The sequence below is a fragment of the Bos indicus x Bos taurus genome, chromosome 3, assembly GCF_003369695.1.
Source record: "Bos indicus x Bos taurus breed Angus x Brahman F1 hybrid chromosome 3, Bos_hybrid_MaternalHap_v2.0, whole genome shotgun sequence".
NCBI lineage: Eukaryota > Metazoa > Chordata > Mammalia > Artiodactyla > Bovidae > Bos > Bos indicus x Bos taurus.
Genome location: NC_040078.1, coordinates 106913924 through 106933098, shown reverse-complemented (window position 1 = coordinate 106933098; position 19175 = coordinate 106913924). Strand labels below are relative to the sequence as shown.

Below are 19175 nucleotides of genomic sequence, written 5' to 3'. Positions count from 1 at the left end.
GCTAGCTCCTTACTAAGACCTATTCAAAGAATAAATGAGTGAATGAATGAGCTGGATTTTAAATAGCATTTGGAGAAGTGGAGAGGAAGAAAGTAACTTGCTGTGAAAAGAATGTCAGTGATTTAGATGAGGTTGTAGCTGCAAGCTGACTCTGACACAAGCTTGGAAAGGATTATGAAGAGGTCAGGTAACTAAATCAGCATCTGAAAAGATCAAATGATCAAAATATGAGAATGACAGTGGTCAAATCTAATAAAAATTCTGACTTAAATAATTGCAGGCCTCTATGAAGGGAAAATTAGATTAGACTTTAAAAACAGTTCCAAATGAGTGCCAATAGGTAGAATTTATAAGGATGCAGATTATGACACTTTATGGAACTTTAATTAGTATATGTTGCTTATGAAGAATTCTCTATTAAGTTTTAAGCTTCAGTAATATTGTAGATGTATGCAAGATTTGGACAGACCTTTCAACTCTGAACAAAATGATTGTTGTGAGGGGATTTGCAAATCAGCAAGGAATTAGACAAATTCATTCTAATTCCTAACTTCCATGGTCTATAGTAGGAAAAGACCACTATTTCCTACAAACAAAGCCAGAAAGGAGGTGAAGGTAAGGTTAGCAACAGTTGGAGGAGTGCTTACTGGATGGCTATAGATTCAGAGACTGGAAAGGAAGAGGTGAGGGTAAGGTTAGGGACAGATGAAGGAGAACTTAGTGGATGGCTATCAATTCAGAGAAGTAAGAAGATAGGGCATCCACCTGGAAGTGGTGGGCCAGTGCTTGTGTGCCTTTTACTTGGGTATCAGTAAGAAGGGAATAACTGCGCAGTAGGGACATAAAACCTATTGAACTTTGTGTGAGTTACTAGTGAGTCAGTTAATTCAGTTCAGTCACTCAGTTGTGTCCGACTCTTTGTGACCCCATGAATCGCAGCACGCCAGGCCTCCCTGTCCGTCACCAGCTCCCGGAGTTCACTCAGACTCACGTCCATCGAGTCAGTGATGCCATCCAGCCATCTCATCCTCTGTCTTCCCCTTCTCCTCCTGCCCCCAATCCCTCCCAGCATCAGAGTCTTTTCCAATGAGTCAACTCTTTGCATGAGGTGGCCAAAGTACTGGAGTTTCAGCTTTAGCATCATTCCTTCCAAAGAAATCCCAGGGCTGATCTCCTTCAGAATGGACTGGTTGGATCTCCTTGCAGTCCAAGGGACTCTCAAGAGTCTTCTCCAACACCACAGTTCAAAAGCATCAATTCTTCGGCGCTCAGCTTTCTTCACAGTCCAACTCTCACATCCATACATGATCACTGGAAAAATCTGACTAGTGAGTCAGATTTTCTTGCCTGGAGAATCCCAGGGACGGGGGAGCCTGGTTGGTTGCCGTCTACGGGGTCACACAGAGTCGGACACGACTGAAGTGACTTAGCAGCAGCAGAGTCAGATTTACAAAATCCTGCTACTTTCTTCTGAAATGTCTCTTTGTTGGAGAAGAAATTGAGGAGTGGTCATCTCAGTTTGGGGATTGTCCTAGTGAAAGTAATAGTAGAAGATTAGGGAGATGAGAGTCCCTGGGGTACTTGTGACGACAGCTTTGACTTGCTTAATCATGTTGTCTGGCACAGATTGGGATAATCTTAGACGTTCTTAATAAATAGGATAAAGTAAGAAGAGAGTGATTGAAGGTTGAAAGTGAGGAGGAGATATGAAAGATTGGTAGAGATGACTACTGAGTAGCTATGTTTGGAGAAGAAATGAGGCCTAGGAAGTGGGATGGTGGTGGCTGTCTATGGATTGGAGATGAGGGTCAGTGGAGCCAAGCAGGTTCACATGCATTGTCCACACATATGTTGAAATAATTTGAGGATGACGTCAGAGAATACCCATTGAACAAAGTTGTTGGGGGAGATTAAGGTAGATTTGCCATGTGGAGGGGTGCATGCAGCAGGGAATGGTCGATGATAGCAGGCATGATTCGAACAGGATCATACAGTGGAGGGAAAGGGCTTCAAATACATAGAAGAGGAACAGACCTGATGGATCAGTGGTCTGGAGGTGGCAGTTGTGGGACAAGGTGAGTCCCTCATGATCAGGCCTCTGTGATGTAGTCATTGTCAAGTGTTGACAGTCGTGTTTCTGTTGAAGAGGTGAACAAAGTCAGAATGGAGCAGAATTTGCCTAAGAAAAAATGGGGGTTCTAAGACTTGGAGAAGGGAGGGAGGGGAGGAGAGATGTTCCAGGGGACCTAGTGGGCAGCTTTGAGAGTTTGGTTGGCAAGGCTGGGAAGGAAGCTAGAGTGAGGGAGTCCTAGGGGAGGAGGGGGAAGGAGGAGAGCATTGATCAGGAGGACCGTGTGTGGAGAGTGAAATGTAACCTCAGCACTGGGTGTCCTGAGGGCCAAGGCCACTCCACCCTCCTGTTGGGGGTTTTCACAGCTTCGGATTTTTGGAGCTTGCTGTGGGTGGGGTGGGGATGTAGGGAATCACTGCCCTCCCTGGAGAATTAGGATGTGAAGGAGACTTTGCGGTGACATGATTCTTGAGGCATGTGATTCTGTCTAATGTGTAAAGTGACAGAAGAAGGAAATTCAGAGAGACTGAACCTTCCCAACAACAAGATGCTGTCTCTCAGGCTGAAGAAACCGTCTCCACTGTGCTGGAGAGGCTGGGTGTGGGCAAGGCAGAGGCTGGGGAACATGGCGCCAGGCAGCACTAAGCCGGCGCCTTCTCCTTGTCTCCTCACAGATGAACGGGACCGAGTGCAGAAGAAGACGTTCACCAAGTGGGCCAACAAGCACCTGATGAAGGTAGGACCCCTCATGGGCGCCCCTGGTCTGAATCTGTCAGGCCCTCCTCCCAGACAGCTCGCGTTGCTGGCCGCAGGGTCCCGTTGATGGGGATGCATGCCTTTTTTTCCTTTTCTTTCTTAAAAAAAAAAAAAAAAAAAGGTATATATATATATATTTATCTAACATAGTCCTAATAGTGTGGAAACTTTCATGGATGAGTTTCTTGGTGAAGACAGTAACTCCTCCATTACCTAAGAAGGCTGAGGTTGAGGATACCATGGGGTGATTCCTGAGATTCCAAGAATGCTTTGTGTCAAACCTTACATACTATTTTTTAAGCCCCTATTTTGTTTTAAATTTTTTAATCTGATTACTGTGTAAGGATGGGGCAGAGGGAATCTTGTTCTCAAAGTGTGCAAGTCTTAAATCATCAGTATAGTGAACTTTTTTATTATGTATATACTTGTTTAACCCCCATGCAGTTTAAAATACAGAACAAAATGGCTAGGGTTGGAGGGAGATCTTATCATTATTTTAAAAAAGAGGAAAACCCAAGGCAGAGACATATTACCTACCTAAGGATAAACAGTATGACTAATATGACAGTCATATTTGAATACAAAGTTTTTAAGTTATAGTAATTACTCAACTCAGGTAATTTTGAGTTATGAATAATTGCTGCTCTGAGAAAGATTACCAGGGACCTCTTAATTGCTGTTTCCAGTGGTTTTATCTTTCTCTCATTTGATTTCTTTGTAGCATTTGATAGTATTGACTAACTCACTGCTTCTTTAAAGCCCTCTCTTCTGTTGCCTTCCAGGACACTGCTTTTTCCCAAGTTACCTCTTCCCTTCACGAATGCCCTTCTCCTGCCTCTTTCACTGGCTTCTTGTCCTCCATGTTGACGTCCCCTGCTGCTGCTGCTAAGTCACTTCAGTCGTATCCGACTCTGTGTGACCCCATAGACGGCAGCCCACCAGGCTCCCCCGTCCCTGGGATTCTCCAGGCAAGAGTACTGGAGTGGGGTGCCATTGCCTTCTCTGATGTCCCCTAACCTTGACCATTTTCTTGTTTTGTTCTCTGTATCCTTGGCAGTCTCATCTGTGTTAGCCTCAGGGATCATTCCGTTTGCATAGAATGCAAGGAATCACACATAGAGAGGGATTGGGGTGATCTCCAGAGTCTGGTGCCTGGATGCATCTGAGCTTTATGAAAACTGTGCTTCACTAGGCAGCTGCTCTCTCTTTTTATGAGCTCTTTGTTTTTTCATTTTTCTTTCTCTCTGTGTGTCTTCTACATTCAGTTCTCTGTACTCCTTGCTTTTGCTTGTGTGTGAGCTGTGGTGGTTGTCCCTCAAATGGTGGTGTAAACCCCTGCAGCCACATGATTCTAAAGACACAAACACGAACAATCTGGGTGCCTGGGGTTTTCTTCTCCTCTGTGGTTAGGGGTCTGTCGATGTAGTTCAGTGAACTATGTGGCCTGGGAGATGCTTACATAAATCAGATATAGCTCCTTAGGTCACTTCTTTAACTGCAGGTGAGGTCGGTTTTTGTATTAAGATACAAGATTTAGATCAGGAGGTAATGATAGAGCCTTTCTCTGTGTTCTTTCCTAAGCCAAAGACCCGTATCTTAATAGTGTCCTTGACACAGTCATCTGGATGTTACCCAGACATATCCTATATTCAGTACATCCCAAAGTGCTCAGTATTATCATTCATGTACCTAGCTATCCAAGTTAGGAACCTGGAATCATACTATATTTAGTCCTGCCCATCATCTCTCCCTGCCACCAACTCTAGTCAGTCACTTCCAACTCAGAAAGATGCTTGCATCTGATTTCTCTTCTCTGCCCTAGTCCAGGGCCTCTTGTCTTGACTTGGCCACTATAATAGTTTCCTAATAAAGTTTTCTGTAAGAACAAATGTGATGATAATGGTAGTAATTTATTGAGTGCTTAGGGTAAATCATACTTTCTGTACTAAGCCCTTTACATGGATCATCTCCTTTAATTCTTCAGTGACCTTATACTGTAGATTCTGTTCATAGTCCCATTTTATCAGAGGTTTAGAGAGGTTAAACACTAGAAAGAAGTTGATTAAAACACTAGGACTCAGGCAACCTGAAGTCTAGCTCCTGCATTCTTCACCGCCTCAGTCCTGGCGCTGGTCTGCCTGCCTCTCCGGGCTCTTCACCGCCTCAGTCCTGGCGCTGGTCTGCCTACCTCTCTGGGCTTACAGTGTCACGTTCCCCTTGGACCTTACACGCTTGCTGAACTGTTTGGCACGCTCTTTATGACTCTGTATCTTTGCTCCTGGGGCACCCTCTGCTTGGATTACCTTCCCAAGTCTGTCCTGCCTGGACACCACCACCAGCACTCCCCTTGGTAAATATCCCCCTGACTCTCCCTCCTGGAACTGACGCCCTTTCCTGGGCGTCCTCTCTGTCCTCCTTGCATGCTTCTGTTGCAGCAGCTGCAGCAGCTGTCTTTCTCCCAGACTGTAATTTGAAGGTTGATGTGTCTTATTTTTTTAGTCAGGACAAAGAAGGAAGGGAAAGAGAGAGGGAGGGAAAAAACCTGCCGTTTTCCTCTAATTTCTTCAGCATTTACCAGTTGCCTCTCATTTGGTGACAAACAACTCTGTCAGGGTGCAGAGCCCTTCACAGCCTGTTTCCAGCCAGGCACTTTCCCCTGTAGCCTGCGCTGCAGCCACAGGAAACAAGTCACCGCCTTCTAAACTCGGTATACTTTCACACCTCTTCGCTTATTCATTTCTCTCTCCGTTGAAGGCATGTCTTGACCTCGGCTGCCTGGCCATCATCCACTTACTCTTCAAGGCCCAGGTCCAGTGTCCCCTTCCTGAGACCCTGACCTCCATCTCTGTGACTATTGCAGCTCCATCTCTGTTCCACACCACTTTGAAGAGATGGGTATGTGCGTTCACACCTTGGTGTCCTCTGCTCCTCGGGGGCTGGGGCTTGCTGTGCTGCTGTCTCATCCAAGTCCTGCACCAGGAGCATGAGAAGTATTCAATAAGGATTTGTTCCCTTGAGTGGATAACAGTTCAGTAGTCCTTTTAGCTTACAAAGCATATTCTAATCTGACTTGATCCTTACAGTAACCCTGAAGGATGTAAAGATGTTTTATCCTTTCAATGTAACAGCTGAAGAAGCTGAGAATTAGAAGGATGAAGTGACTTTTCCAAGATCATACAGCTAGTGAAGGATGGAACTAAAGACCAATCACAAGTCTTCTGACCAAAATGATTTGTTGTTTCTATTCAGTGTGCCCCTATCTTGCTCTGTTTTCACACCTCATCTCTTAAGATTTGGAGAAACTGAACTGTCCCTTCTTCAGGCTTGTCCCCTAAACTTTGTAGTTCAGTACAATGCTCTGGCTCCCCGCTCTTCACTTGTAGCTGATGTTGCCTGTTGGGCCTCTGCCTCAGTGCTGTGTGATGACAGGAGGCTCAGGGCGGGGAGAAACGAGACAAACACACATGGCATTGTTAGCAGTTGGAGGCCAGCCAGAGCTTTACTTAACTCCCTGGCGATTTTTCATCTCCTCCTATTCCCCCAGCCTTACAGTTCCAATGGCATTTTCTCACCTTGGGGTATTTCACAGAGGTTCACTGCTCATCAGAATCATTGCTCCATGCTGGCTGTCTTTGAACTTTGGGCTGAGAATTAGGGATCAAAATCTATTCTTTGTAGCTCAGGCACCCTTTGCTTTGCTCCCCAAGTACACATGAACCACATTAGTGTTGCCACTGGCAGGCAGACTAATGTAAGATCAAAGCAACCAAGCCCTCAAGTTGTAAATTTGGTTATAACCTAATCTCTTGGATTCCCAAGTATCTCTTTAGGATACAGTTTGTTATAATAAGATGATTCATTCCTCTTTTTTAGCTGAGAACACTGTTGGTCCAATCTTAAAAGAGATTTAAAAATGTAAGCACCTGAAATATACATACAGATCACCTACGGCAGAATGCAAGTCCTACAGATCGAAGAGTTCTCTTCGTACACCAGAACCATCAAAAAGAAAGATCTAGAATTTTAAGTGAGGTTTTTATTTGCATCATCCCTGCTATTTCTCTGGGTCCTGGCAGCTTATAAAGTATAGATATATCTCCCTAAAAAGAACTTCAAGAAAGGCTGTGAGGGTGAGACAGAACAGAGAGCATGAGCTTTCTCTGGTCAGTTTCTATGGACTGCAGAGGTTAGTGGGTAGAAAGGAAGGAAAGCATTTAATCTAACAGATGGAATCGTCCTTTCTATTTTTTTTTTCATGTGTGCAATCTAGAAGCCATTGGCCTTCCTGGGATTTTACTTAAGAACTACAGAAAACCAGCAAAAGTTAACTCCCACGTTTTTCCTGATGGTCTCAATTTTCTTCTGCTCGGTTGAGGCTCTCTAGCTCGTGGTTCCAGGCCCCCTTTCCTGCACAGCCTCTGTGCCGCAGCCACGTGAGGCAGCTCACGGCTCCCTCAGCACTGCATTTGCTGTCACACCTCTTCGCTTATTCAGTCTGTGGTCAGGAGGGGCCTGGCAGTGGAGCGCGGTTTAGGAGATTGATGGGGCCGTGCTGCCCGGGAGCCGAGCGTTGCCTTTGTTGCCCGCTGTGACCGTGGGGTGGTGGCTTGTGACCAGCTCTGCCCAGACCTGAGTTCTCAGGCCTTGATTTCACCCTCAGTGCATTCCAACCCCCACTGGAGGACTCGGTTCTACATTTGAACTTGGATTCTCTACTCCCTGAGCATTAGTGCCTGCCTGTGAAGTGAAGCTACCCTTGGGAGACTTTACAGTCATCCTCATCCTCAGAGAATCTTTGTTAATCAGAGTTGGCTGATATCCCTGTCAGATTCCTCAAAGCTTAAGGAACTCTCAGAACAGGAGACGTAGAATTGTTATCTGCAAGGAGCCTCACACTTTACTCCCACATCATACTCTATTTATTTCAGCAGAGATTCCCAGCCCCCATTTTTGTTCCCTGCATTTGAGCACAGTTCTCTCCAGAAGTCTATGACCCCAGCCTCCCCCCACCCCCGCCAAAAAAAAAACCAGAACAGCAACAAAAAAACCAAACAAAATAACTTACAACAACTATAATCTGCTTTTTTAGTGTTAGGCTTTTCCTGGAGGATAAATTTGGCCATTGAATCAAAATGGAATTTTCCCTTTTATGGCTGAGAAATCTATAAATTCAGAAATGCATCTGAAGTTACCAGGCTCGCTTTCATTTTCCCTGTATCTTTTAATAAGTATGTGTGCTAAGTTACTTCAGTCATGTCTGACTCTGTGCGACCTTAAGGACCGTAGATTGTCAGGCTCCTCTGTCCGTGGGATTCTCCAGGTAAGAATACTGGAGTGGGTTACCATTTCCTCTTACAGGGGATCTTCCCAACTCAGAGATTGAACTCCGTCTCTTATGTCTCCTGCATTGGCAGGCAGGTTCTTCACCACTATCACCACCTGGGAAGCCCTTAATAAGTATAAATGAGAGTAAATAACATACTCTGCTCTTTAAAGCTTTCTCCTCTCACTTATACCTTGCTCTGCAGCATAGTGTGGGTCAAGGAAATTGAACTACTTGTGTTTCTTTTAAGAGTGAGTCTTTGAGCAAAACTTTGCCAGATCAGGCTCTCTGCAGGTATCAAAGAATACTACGGGACAGTCCTTGGTTCTTTTGGGGGAGCCTCTTATAATTTAATAATGTTGTTAATATGTTGTGTCTACCCTTCAAGCATCATGGAAGCCTTGTGAAGGGAAAAAGCAGTGAACACAGAGTCAACAGACAGTGATCTGGCACTTTCCACCTAAATGATTTTACACAGTTATGTAACTTCTCTAGACAATGCATTTCTCCTCTGTAAACTGAGAATGTTAGCGTTAAGTCATCTTTAAAGTCCCTTTGAGCTCAGATTCTGATACCAAGCACTTAAGTGCAATTTATTCCCTTTGCTAAAGCCACTCAGAAATTGGGGGAAGCTGTTTATTTTTTCATACCCTCAAGCCAATCTTTTAAAAATTGGGAGAGCAGAGCTTTCCTTGGTTTACGAATGCATGATGATTGGGGAGGATTGGCCTTATCTGAAAATTTAGTCATTCATTAATTTTTAAAAATAGCTATGTTGAGATTTAGTTTACATATCACACATTTAAAGTATACAGTTCAATGACTTTTATTATATTCAAAATTGTGCAGCCATCACCACAATTTTAGAACATTTATTTTCCTCACTCCCCATAAAGAAACCCTGTACCCTTTAATCATTATCCCTAACTGCTAAGTCACTTCAGTCGTGTCCGGCTCTGTGCGACCCCATAGATGGCAGCCCACCAGGCTCCCCCGTCCCCGGGATTCTCCAAGCAAGAACACTGGAGTGGGTTGCCATTTCCTTCTCCAGTGCATGAAAGTGAAAAGTGCAAGTGAAGTCGCTCAGTCGTATCCGACTCTAGCGACCCCATGGAGCCTACCAGGCTGCTCCATCCATGGGATTCTCCAGGCAAGAGTACTGGAGTGGGGTGCCATTGCCTTCTCCACATTATCCCTAAACACCCCTCCATTCCTTCCCCTGCCCTAGGCAACCAGCAGTCTATTCACTATCTGTCTCTATAGGTTTGCGGATTCTAAATATCTCACGTAAATGGAATCATACAACATGTGCTTGTTTGTAACTGGTTTCTTGCTCATAGTATAATATGTAGGCATTTGGATTATTTTCAGACTTTGGCTAATGTGAACAAAGAATGCTGCTATGAACATTCATTCATGTACAAATTACTTTTTCTGAACATATGTTTTTAATTCTTTTGAATATATACCTAGGAGTGGAATTACTGAGTCATATGGTAACTTGTGTTTAGCCTTTTAAGGAACTATCAGGCTGTTTTCCAAAGCAGCTGCACCATTTTATATTCTCACTAGGAGTGTATAAGGGTTCCGGTTTCTCTGTAGCTTCACCAGCACTTATTATTTGTCTTTTTGATTATAGCCATTCTAGTTAGTGTGAAGTGTGGAGTCTGTCTGTAGTTTGATTTACATTTTCTTTATGGCTACTGATACTGAGCATCTTCTCATGAGTTTGTTAGCCATTTGTATATATTCCTTGGAGATTTCTAAAGAACCAGTTTTGATGGTGATTTTTACAGGGACTACAAACAGGCAGGGACCTGGACAGTTGAAGTTTTTTACTCATCTTATTTGCTAACAGAGTAGCGTGATTGTTGGAAAGAAGCATACCTATGGCTGATTCCTAAGCATTCTTGGCCCTAATTGGCTGCCCCTAATATTTCTGGTACTTAGTCCACCGGACTTTCTCTGAGATTTGTGGAAAACTTTAGAGACAACCCAGTATGTACAAAAGAGTTAAAGACTAGAATGGGGGAGACCTGGATTTGATTGGCCTGGTCATTTACTAGCTGTCTGATCTTGGTATGTTAGCTGAGCCCTCCAAAATCTCACCTCTGCATCTGAAACTTTTCTGATGTAAAAGCACTAGCAAATGTTAGCCAGTTCTTTATCCTTGTCTCGGCAGAGCTGTGTCCAGTGCGCTTCAAAAATAGACAGCTGTTCTCTGCTGAATATTCTCTAAGGGGGAAAAACCTCACCTCCCCCATTACTTCTGTCTAGACCTCTCTGCTGTTTTTCATAGTTACTTGGTTATTATAGTCACACAAAGACTGAGAAACACAGTAAGCTAGTTCTCATCTAAATTTCTTGTAAGGTTCAACTTTACTATTCACAGGCATAAAACTTAACTGGAATTTTCAGAAGGAAACATTGGAGCTTTGATGTAAAACTAACCTTTGCATTTTAAGTGCCTCCTTTTTCTTTTCAGCTCTCCGTGGTGTTTGGTGTCCCATTGAGAACATGATCTCATCTGGTTCACAACCCTATATAATTTATTTAAATAATTACTCCTTGACCACTCCCGATTTTTATGCCCTGTATTCAGGTCTTAGCTGCCAAAAATAAATCGCTCATTATTGTCTCTTCTCTTCTTAACCCTTAATATCTAGTATTTAATAATTTCTGACATTTAAAAATCTTCTATTTGTCTGTTTGTAATCTGACTTCCATCCCCCCACTTTCTAGAAAATCATTCTCACAAAAGCCCTCTGATTTGTCAGAAAACTCAAAAACTGTTTCCTAGTCTTCATCCTCCTTGTCCTGTAGCGTCGGATACTGGTGGTGATCGCTTCCTCGACGTTGCTCCCTTGCTTGTTGCCTGACTCTTCCACTGCCTTTCCCCATCCGCCCTGCCCTTTGTTGATTGCTTTCCCATCTCCTGCCTTCTAATTTCGGCTATTCCCTCAGGCTCAGTCCTTAGCACTCTTGTTTTTTTCTTTTTGCCCCAACCCAGAAAGCCCAACATTTCCCATGTGTTTAGCTAGCACCTCAATGCATATGACTTCTAAACTTGAGTTCTCAGCTGACCCGGATTGGATTCTGGTATTTCCAGCTGCTTCAAGAACATTTCCATTTGTAGCTCCTTTGCTGTTGTTTTAAACTCAGCATATTTAAAATTGAACTTGTCAAAACCAACTCCCTTTCCAACCCTTATGACCTGCTAATTTCTGTGAGTGGTGCAGTGTGCTTGTCCCAGGCCCCAAGCTTGAACCCTTGGACCCACTTGAGGGAGGAGTCTTAAGATTTTAGAGCCACCCATATGTTCGAGCCAGCTTTCGTGGCCTTGTGAGAGCCGAATAGTGAATGTTCAGGAGTCTTGTGAGCTATTTTCTAAGCACAGCCATGATGATGTTAAATTATATAAACTTACACTTAAATTATATTTAAAATGAAGGTAATAAATACTCAAAATTCATTTCTTCTTAGATACTTACTACATTATTATCATCTGTGCTCTTGAGGTTAATTATATCTGTTGTCTCTTTCTGATGGAAATCCTGTGTATTGGTGTGCTACTGTACATCTCTCCCCAACATCGCTTTTAGTGATTTTATGTTAATAGCTTGAAATCGGTCATGGGAAGAGTATTTACACCATGGACATGAATAAGTGGTATAAGTTTGAGCTACATGTATTGTTTCATTTATTGTCTGAACTTAAGAAAGTGAGGGAGAAAATGTTAATATTGAAGATTAAACTAAAAAGTGTGTCATGTCATTGTCAATATCACAAAAAAAGTTAAAGAAATATTCTTTAAAGATTTGAAAGGTATTATTCAACTCATGATGAACTATTTTCTCCGATTGGGTTATCTGTCTGTCAGCTTATTAGTCCTTCATGTACAGGTACAAACATGTGTATCCTTCATATTTCCACCGTCGTACTTAGGTGTCTTTTTGTGATTTTCCCATCCTCTTTCTCTATCAAACATTTTCGAATCCTTCAGGTCCTTTCTCTTCTAGGAAGTCCACCAAGATGTTTCCAGTCTTTGTCTTTTCAGATTCTCAGTTTTGAATGCTAGAATATTACAGTTGGAAAGGACTTACAGTTCAGGCTTCCATGTGAATGTAGAAATCCCAGTATCCCAGCCCTTGCTTGAAAAACTCCAGTGACTAGAAATCCACTACTTCTAGAGTAACCCTTTCTCTTGTTGCCTAGAAAGTTGTGTATATTGTAAAGGGTCTTCCTTCTTATAATTTCCACTAGTCTTCTGATTCTGTTTGTGCAACACTCAATGAAGGTGTCACTAGACTTGGAACAAATCAGTCATATTAGCCACGTCCTAAAGTTGTGTGACCGTAACTTCTCAGAGCCTTAGCTTCCTCAGTTTCTCTTATGAAATAGGACTTCGCAGGGCAGTTGTTTGGATTAAATAAATAGAATGAGATTATGGCTGATTACAAAGCCTTGTAGTAATGGCAAAGGCTAAAATCAGAAAGATGAAACTGAGGCCGGTTTTTCCACTTAGTTTTGACCTTAGGCAAGTTACTTAACCTCTTTGTGCCTCATTTCCTCATATGTAAAATAGGCATAATATGATAATAATAATAATAATAATGTGTAGTATAATAATGCCCACCTTATAGATGTTAGAGGTAGGTGAGATAACATCTAAAGCATTTAGTGTTTGACATTACCCACGCATTTTTCTAAAGTGGTATTTGTTTTTTCATAGTTTCAGTTCCAAAATTAGAATTATTTTTCCCCAAAGGAAAAGAATTCTCAAATTCACTATTTATTTATTTATAAGTATTGGGTAAAAAAGGGGTTAAATTAAAGCTACACTCCATGGAACGCTGAGTGTCTAGCATTTTGATTTCCTTTGTAGCACTCTGGAGGGCTTTACTGACTCTGACAGGTCTCATGTGTCCATCACTGGCTGTTGTATCATATTTTTGTCCATAATAATTCCTGAGATGTTTCGGGATGATCAAGACTTGGCCAAACTTTATGGAATATTGTTCAGGGTTGACTGGAGTATGTAATAGATCTGGCGTCAATTTGAAAAAACACATACAAGCCTCTGTTAAGTGTTACCATCTCATATGTATTGTATTCCAACCTGAATATTCCTGAATTGTTTATTGTTTTCGGTTTCAAATTATTTAATTTGTGTTTACAAAGAACCATAAGCACTTGTGTGGATAATAAAATAATTCAAGATCAAATAAAAATCAGTCTTGTTTTGCTCTCACACCCAGGTCCGCAAGCACATAAATGACCTTTATGAAGACCTGCGGGATGGCCATAACCTGATCTCTCTGCTGGAGGTCCTCTCGGGCATCAAACTGGTGAGCTTCTCTCTCCTCCTAATGGGTGACTTCCCAGGTGTGGCCCTATTAATGATATAGGTCCATCGTGTTGAGTGCTGGGGAGGTGGCTGTCACTTCTGTTACATGGGAGGAAAAAGTAGAAGAGGTGATTGCTGGACTTTATTTCTAACTCAGACTTAATGCTTTACAAATGATACCAATTCAGTTCAGTTCAGTCGCTCAGTTGTGTCCAACTCTTTGCGACCCCATGAATCGCAGCACACCAGGCCTCCCTGTCCATCACCATCTCCCGGAGTTCACTCAGACTCATGTCCATCGAGTCAGTGATGCCATCCAGCCATCTCATCCTCTGTCGTCCCCTTCTCCTCCTGCCCCCAATCCCTCCCAGCATCAGAGTCTTTTCCATTGAGTCAACTCTTTGCATGAGGTGGCCAAAGTACTGGAGTATCAGCTTTAGCATCATTCCTTCCAAAGAACACCTAGGGCTGATCTCCTTTAGAATGGACTGGTTGGATCTCCTTGCAGTCCAAGGGACTCTCAAGAGTCTTCTCCAACACCACAGTTCAAAAGCATCAATTCTTCGGCTCTCAGCTTTCTTCATAGTCCAACTCTCACATCCGTACATGATCACTGGAAAAATCATAGCCTTGACTAGACGGACCTTTGTTGGCAAAGTAATGTCTCTGCTTTTGAATATGCTATCTAGGTTGGTTATAACTTTCCTTCCAAGGAGTAAATGTCTTTTAATTTCATGGCTGCAGTCACCATCTGCAGTGATTTTGGAGCCCAGAAAAATAAAGTCTGACACTGTTTCCTCTGTTTCCCCATCTATTTCCCATGTAGTGATGGGACCAGATGCCACAAATGATATAAGTTCATTTTAATTTAACCTGATTTGTCATATATTCTTATTTCTTTTTTTTAATTCTTTTAAAAAAATTCTACTTTCTTGATGGAATCCGGTATTGGTTCTATTACTTTTATATTTGCATGATTTCTCCTTGTTCTTTATCTATTTATACATGCTAGTATTTCAGGAATAGTAGATTCTCGCTTTAAGATTTTTTAATAAGGCGTGTTTTTCTTCCTACAATGTTATTTCTAGTCTACACAGATTCCTCCTATTTTTCCTTCTACTGTGAATTACTTTATTTTCTATATTCAACAAAGAGCTGAGATTTACATGTAAAAGCCCAGGTGTTTAGAGTCATTGTTTCCCAAACGGCCTAACTTCCTCCCTTCTGGAATTCATTGTCTGTCACAGGTTTGAAGAAGAGCTGAAGTTGATGTCTGAGCATAGCCCCAGATGCTGTACATCTGGGCTCCTTGGATAATTAGATAGGCCTGCATCCTCCCCATATGTATTAAATGTGGCTTATGGAAACAGTTACCTGTCTGAGGACAAAGCCTGTCCAAACCTCTTGGCTTATCAGCTCTTGTCCTCACTTTGTTGAAGGGATCAGCGTGGCCTCACCATGGGCTCGTTGTTTCACATGTGGGAGCCTAACTTGAGCCTGTGATTCTGTGCAGCTCCTGCTCTGTCTAGAGTGTTATAGACAGCATGCTTTTTCGTTTAGAAAAGGCCAGGGCTGAGTGTGGAGACACCTGTGAGAGGTGCGCCCTGGAGAGGAGCACGGCTCAAGCAATCTATGGAGGGAGCCGGCACACTCTCTTTGGTGAATTCTAGAGCAGGATTTGACACGTTAGATTTCTCTCCCTAAGTAATAGTCAGCTTCTTCCAGGATTGAGCTTGGCTTTCCTGGGGTCCTTTGTTTTGGTTTCTTTTCTTTTTTTTTTTAAAATAATAATTTTTAATGGCCTAAAATTGACAGATGCTTTTGTTGACATAGCCAGTACATATGAATTCTAGTTCTTCTCTGGCCCTCATTTATAAATCTCCTAAGTAATCAGAATTTTACTTTCACTGTGTTGGACTTAAAAGTGCTCACGAAATTATATTTTGGGCAATTTGGCTGGTATATTTGATGAACTTGTAGTGATTTTATATTGAAAAGTGATCCTTTTCAGTGATATTGCTTACAAAACAGGTTAAAGCCACTCCTATCTGATTTCTTTCCCTAGCCTTTGAAGACCTACAGGTGTTTATGGAGATAGTTGTAAAATAATCATCTTTTCACCAGAAACCACCCAAATATCTCTTTCATATGCATATTTTCATCATGCATTCTCCCTTACTTGATTCACAAAAGTAGGGAGAATGGATGGCCTGTGGAGAGTTAAAGCTGTGTTTGAACATAAGAAGTGTTCAGTATAACCATCTGTTCTGGTCTTAATTTTGTTTTGCATTTTTGTGGAGGTGGGAGGGTATTTTCATATTTATTTTCATCTTTTTTTTTTCCTGCGTTCATTTCCTTTTCATTTATGTGTTGTGAATTTCCTGCTAACTCTGTCACGTCTCTGCCTTGGTTGGTGGCCAAAGGAGCCGGCAGGGCTGAAGACCCTCCGCCTGGTGAGCATGCCCTCCTGGCGCCGTGCAAACAGCGAGGAGCAGGAGGAGGAAGATGATGATGATGTCGTAGGTCCTCCTGGGGACACCAGCATCCCAGACGGCGCTGCAGGGCCATCAGAGGGTTTGGGGTTCTCTAGGTCCCCAAGCAGCTCACTTACCAATTGCCTTCTTCCCTGTCCACCTGGGAATTTGGGTCCCAAAGAAAGTGGTTAAAACTAATTGTGCCTCGTGCCACTGTTAGATGATCCCAGGGTGGGAATTGTTTTGCTTATCTGCGAGTAGCTGGCACAAAAAGAATAATGATGTTTGGCAGCGTCAAGTCCGGTTGTGACTGGAGACCCATGCCTTTCTGGTGGCCTTGCTGTGTTGTCTGAGTCTAGATTGCAGAACTGTGGAAAGCTTAGTTGACAGCATGTCAGTTGCTCCTTCTGACTCCACACTCCAGACTAACGGAGACTTGCTCGCCACCTCTCTGGCTTCCAGGTTCTCAGCACACAGCGTGTCATTTGTTTTCAAAAGAGCCTGTTGTTTGCAAACCACTCACTGCATGGGGATACTCTGCCTTCGTCAATAACATCTCTAGTTGCTATAGAGGACAGAGATTTAACTTGCATGTTCTCAAGGGTATTTTTGGTGGGGAGTACTTAGGCGTAAAGATTAGAGTGTGTAGGAGGGCCATTTTCTGCTTGCAGACCCTAATTACAGCCTGTGATTTTTCTCCGGAAATAGAGATCAGGCAGTGTCCCCATTCCCTGTCCTCTTAAAGTCATCTTTTCATCTCATTGATCTCCCCTCCAATTGCCTTAGCATCTTCGGTTTCACAGGCTCTGTCATCTTCTAAGCCATATTCACAATTAGTTCAGCTGGAATGACTGAGAAGAGATTCTTACTAAGAAGGTTTTTCCTAACACTCTAACTTACAAAGTTATCCTATTGCACAGAGAGGCCTCACCTACTCTGTCAATTACCCTGGTTTGGAAGTTTTGCTTAGAAGGATTGAGGGACCCCCTCAGAGATGCTTCCACCCCGTCCCTCCACGTGTCGGGTTACTTTTTGCCCATCAACCTGGGGCAGTGTTTCCTCTGTGCAGGTGCCCACAACAGAGCTACCTTGTATTTTATTGGCCTTTAGTTAGTAACATTTTGATATTTATTTTTGATATTTATAAATGAATTGGGTATGATCTAGTGAGAGTGATGTCTTAGTCCCAATTGTACTGGAGGGGGGAACCATTGGAAAGTAAGCAGGAGAAGACACTCCAGACGTAGATAGCCATCCCTGCCTGTGCTCACTGGAGAAACAGCTTCCACACACTTTTGGATAGATAGGACTTGAGCCTTGGATCCGGGAGGTGGGCGCTGGCGACACCCACCTGGGTGGAGCGACACCAGAGGCGCTGGGTGGAGGTGGGCTCTCCACTGTGGCTCGTGTGACATCCAGGATTGAGCGGCTGGCAGGAAATACCTTTCTTTGGAGTTCTGTGTTGAAGAACCCTACACCATCGAGGTCTTGTTTGCTCTGGGTATTTCAAACTGGAGTAAAAGGTGGCTTTCCTACTTTGTCTTCCTAGGAAATAGGCTGCTTCTTGACTCCTGCCTTCCATTTTAGATTTTTTCACTTACTGAGCATGTGTAACTTCTCATTCCCTAGTGTAAAATTGACTACCTGTAGTTTCTTTTGCCAGGTTGTAATATGGTTGGCACTGTCCATTACTGAGCAACCTGTAATTAGGCCTTTTACCCTTTGCTTACTGTAACATTTAACTGTGGTTCTGGGAGCCATAGAGCCAAATCTTTGTTTGCATTAACCTCACATCCAGAATCGAGTTCTGCCACATATGGCTGCAGAGGAACCTGTAGAGAAGCTGCGGCACTGCTTCAGCATTTGCATTCAAACGTGCCGTGTGTTCACGGGGATCTGAGTGGTAAACGAGGCGTTTGGGGGCCTCAGCGAGCATGGTGAAAACTCACACAGGTCCTGCCTGGAGGGGTGCTTTGTGTGACGCTCCCACGCCTGGCTTCAGTCGTGGGAACTCTTTGTGGTCTTTTAGTTCTTGAAATGAAAGCAGAAAGGGATCTGCGTGGGTAAATTGGTGTCACGGAAACAAACATCCCTTTTGTTTGTTTGTTTGCAGCCCCGGGAGAAGGGCAGGATGCGTTTTCACAGGCTGCAGAACGTGCAGATTGCCCTGGACTTCCTAAAGCAGCGACAGGTAAGAGCGTCCCGTGTGTCCCCCACTCTGCCAGGGAAAGTTGGCGTCGGGTCCCTGTTCAGGGATGTTCTCATTGCCCCTGGTAAGCCTTCAGTAAATCCAACTGATACAGTTCTGAGTCTTGCTTGCTAGTGAGCAGCTGTATTGTGTCTGAACAAATCTTACAAAGACTGTGTGGCCTGTCTTAGAGGGAAAGTCTTAAAGAAAAGCAAGATGCGAAAGATTGACTCACCTCCACTCAGGTGGAGGCCAAAGGGAAGATGAGAAATAAACCGGCAAAGAAGATGGGAAAAGGTACATCATCCAGGAGAGGGGACACCAGAGTGCTTCATCATCATGAGAACTGGATGAGGGGATGTCAGGCTGGTTGAATGGCGCGTGGGGCTGGAGGGGAAGCTCTCAGCTGTGCAGCATTGGTGACCTCAGAGACCAGGCTCAACAGAGCAGAGCAGTGTTTAGTAAAGAATCTGTTCCCACCCTAGATAGGAAGGAAGGAAGACAGAAGCACACTTTTAGACATAGGAGAAGCTAGTGAAGAGAACAGAACAGAATGAGAGTGAGGAGTATGGCTCAGAGCAGAGTAGCCCTGGAAGGCGCCTTGGAGATCGCTAGTCCAGCCTTTTCATTTCCTACGAACGGAAACTGAGAAATGACCTGCCCTAGTCACAGAAGTGAGAGAGCACCTGGGACTCCCACCCAGGCCTCCTGGGCACTTTAAATGCTCCTTTCATGCTGCTCTCTACACACCGTCCTTCTTCCCTTGACTCCCTAATTGATGGAACCAAGTCCAGCGATTGAGGGATGAGATCCAGAGCACAGCTGATGTAACTTCTTTGAAAAGGAAAGGAAAAATGCCTCTTCTGAGGTACAGTGAGGAGGAAGGCAGGAGGGATAAAAATACAGAGAAGGTTTGTGGAGGGGAGGAAAGTGGATGGATGAGGGAGTCAGAGTTCATCTGCCTAGGGAGCTGTTTGGAAAGATCTGGTATAGCCACAGTTGCCAGGCACCAGCTC

General features: G+C 43.5%; 1 protein-coding gene across 8 annotated transcripts in view; it reads left to right on the top strand.

The window, feature by feature from the left end:
• MACF1 (microtubule-actin crosslinking factor 1) overlaps positions 1-19175 on the top strand; it is a 340530-nt gene that overhangs the window by 127242 nt on the left and 194113 nt on the right. For all 8 annotated transcript variants that reach the window (XM_027537746.1, XM_027537756.1, XM_027537747.1 and 5 more), the window contains 3 exons: positions 2746-2807; positions 13409-13498; positions 18085-18162. In XM_027537746.1, coding sequence (XP_027393547.1) covers positions 2746-2807; positions 13409-13498; positions 18085-18162 — 230 coding nt within the window. The remainder of the gene's footprint in view (positions 1-2745; positions 2808-13408; positions 13499-18084; positions 18163-19175) is intronic.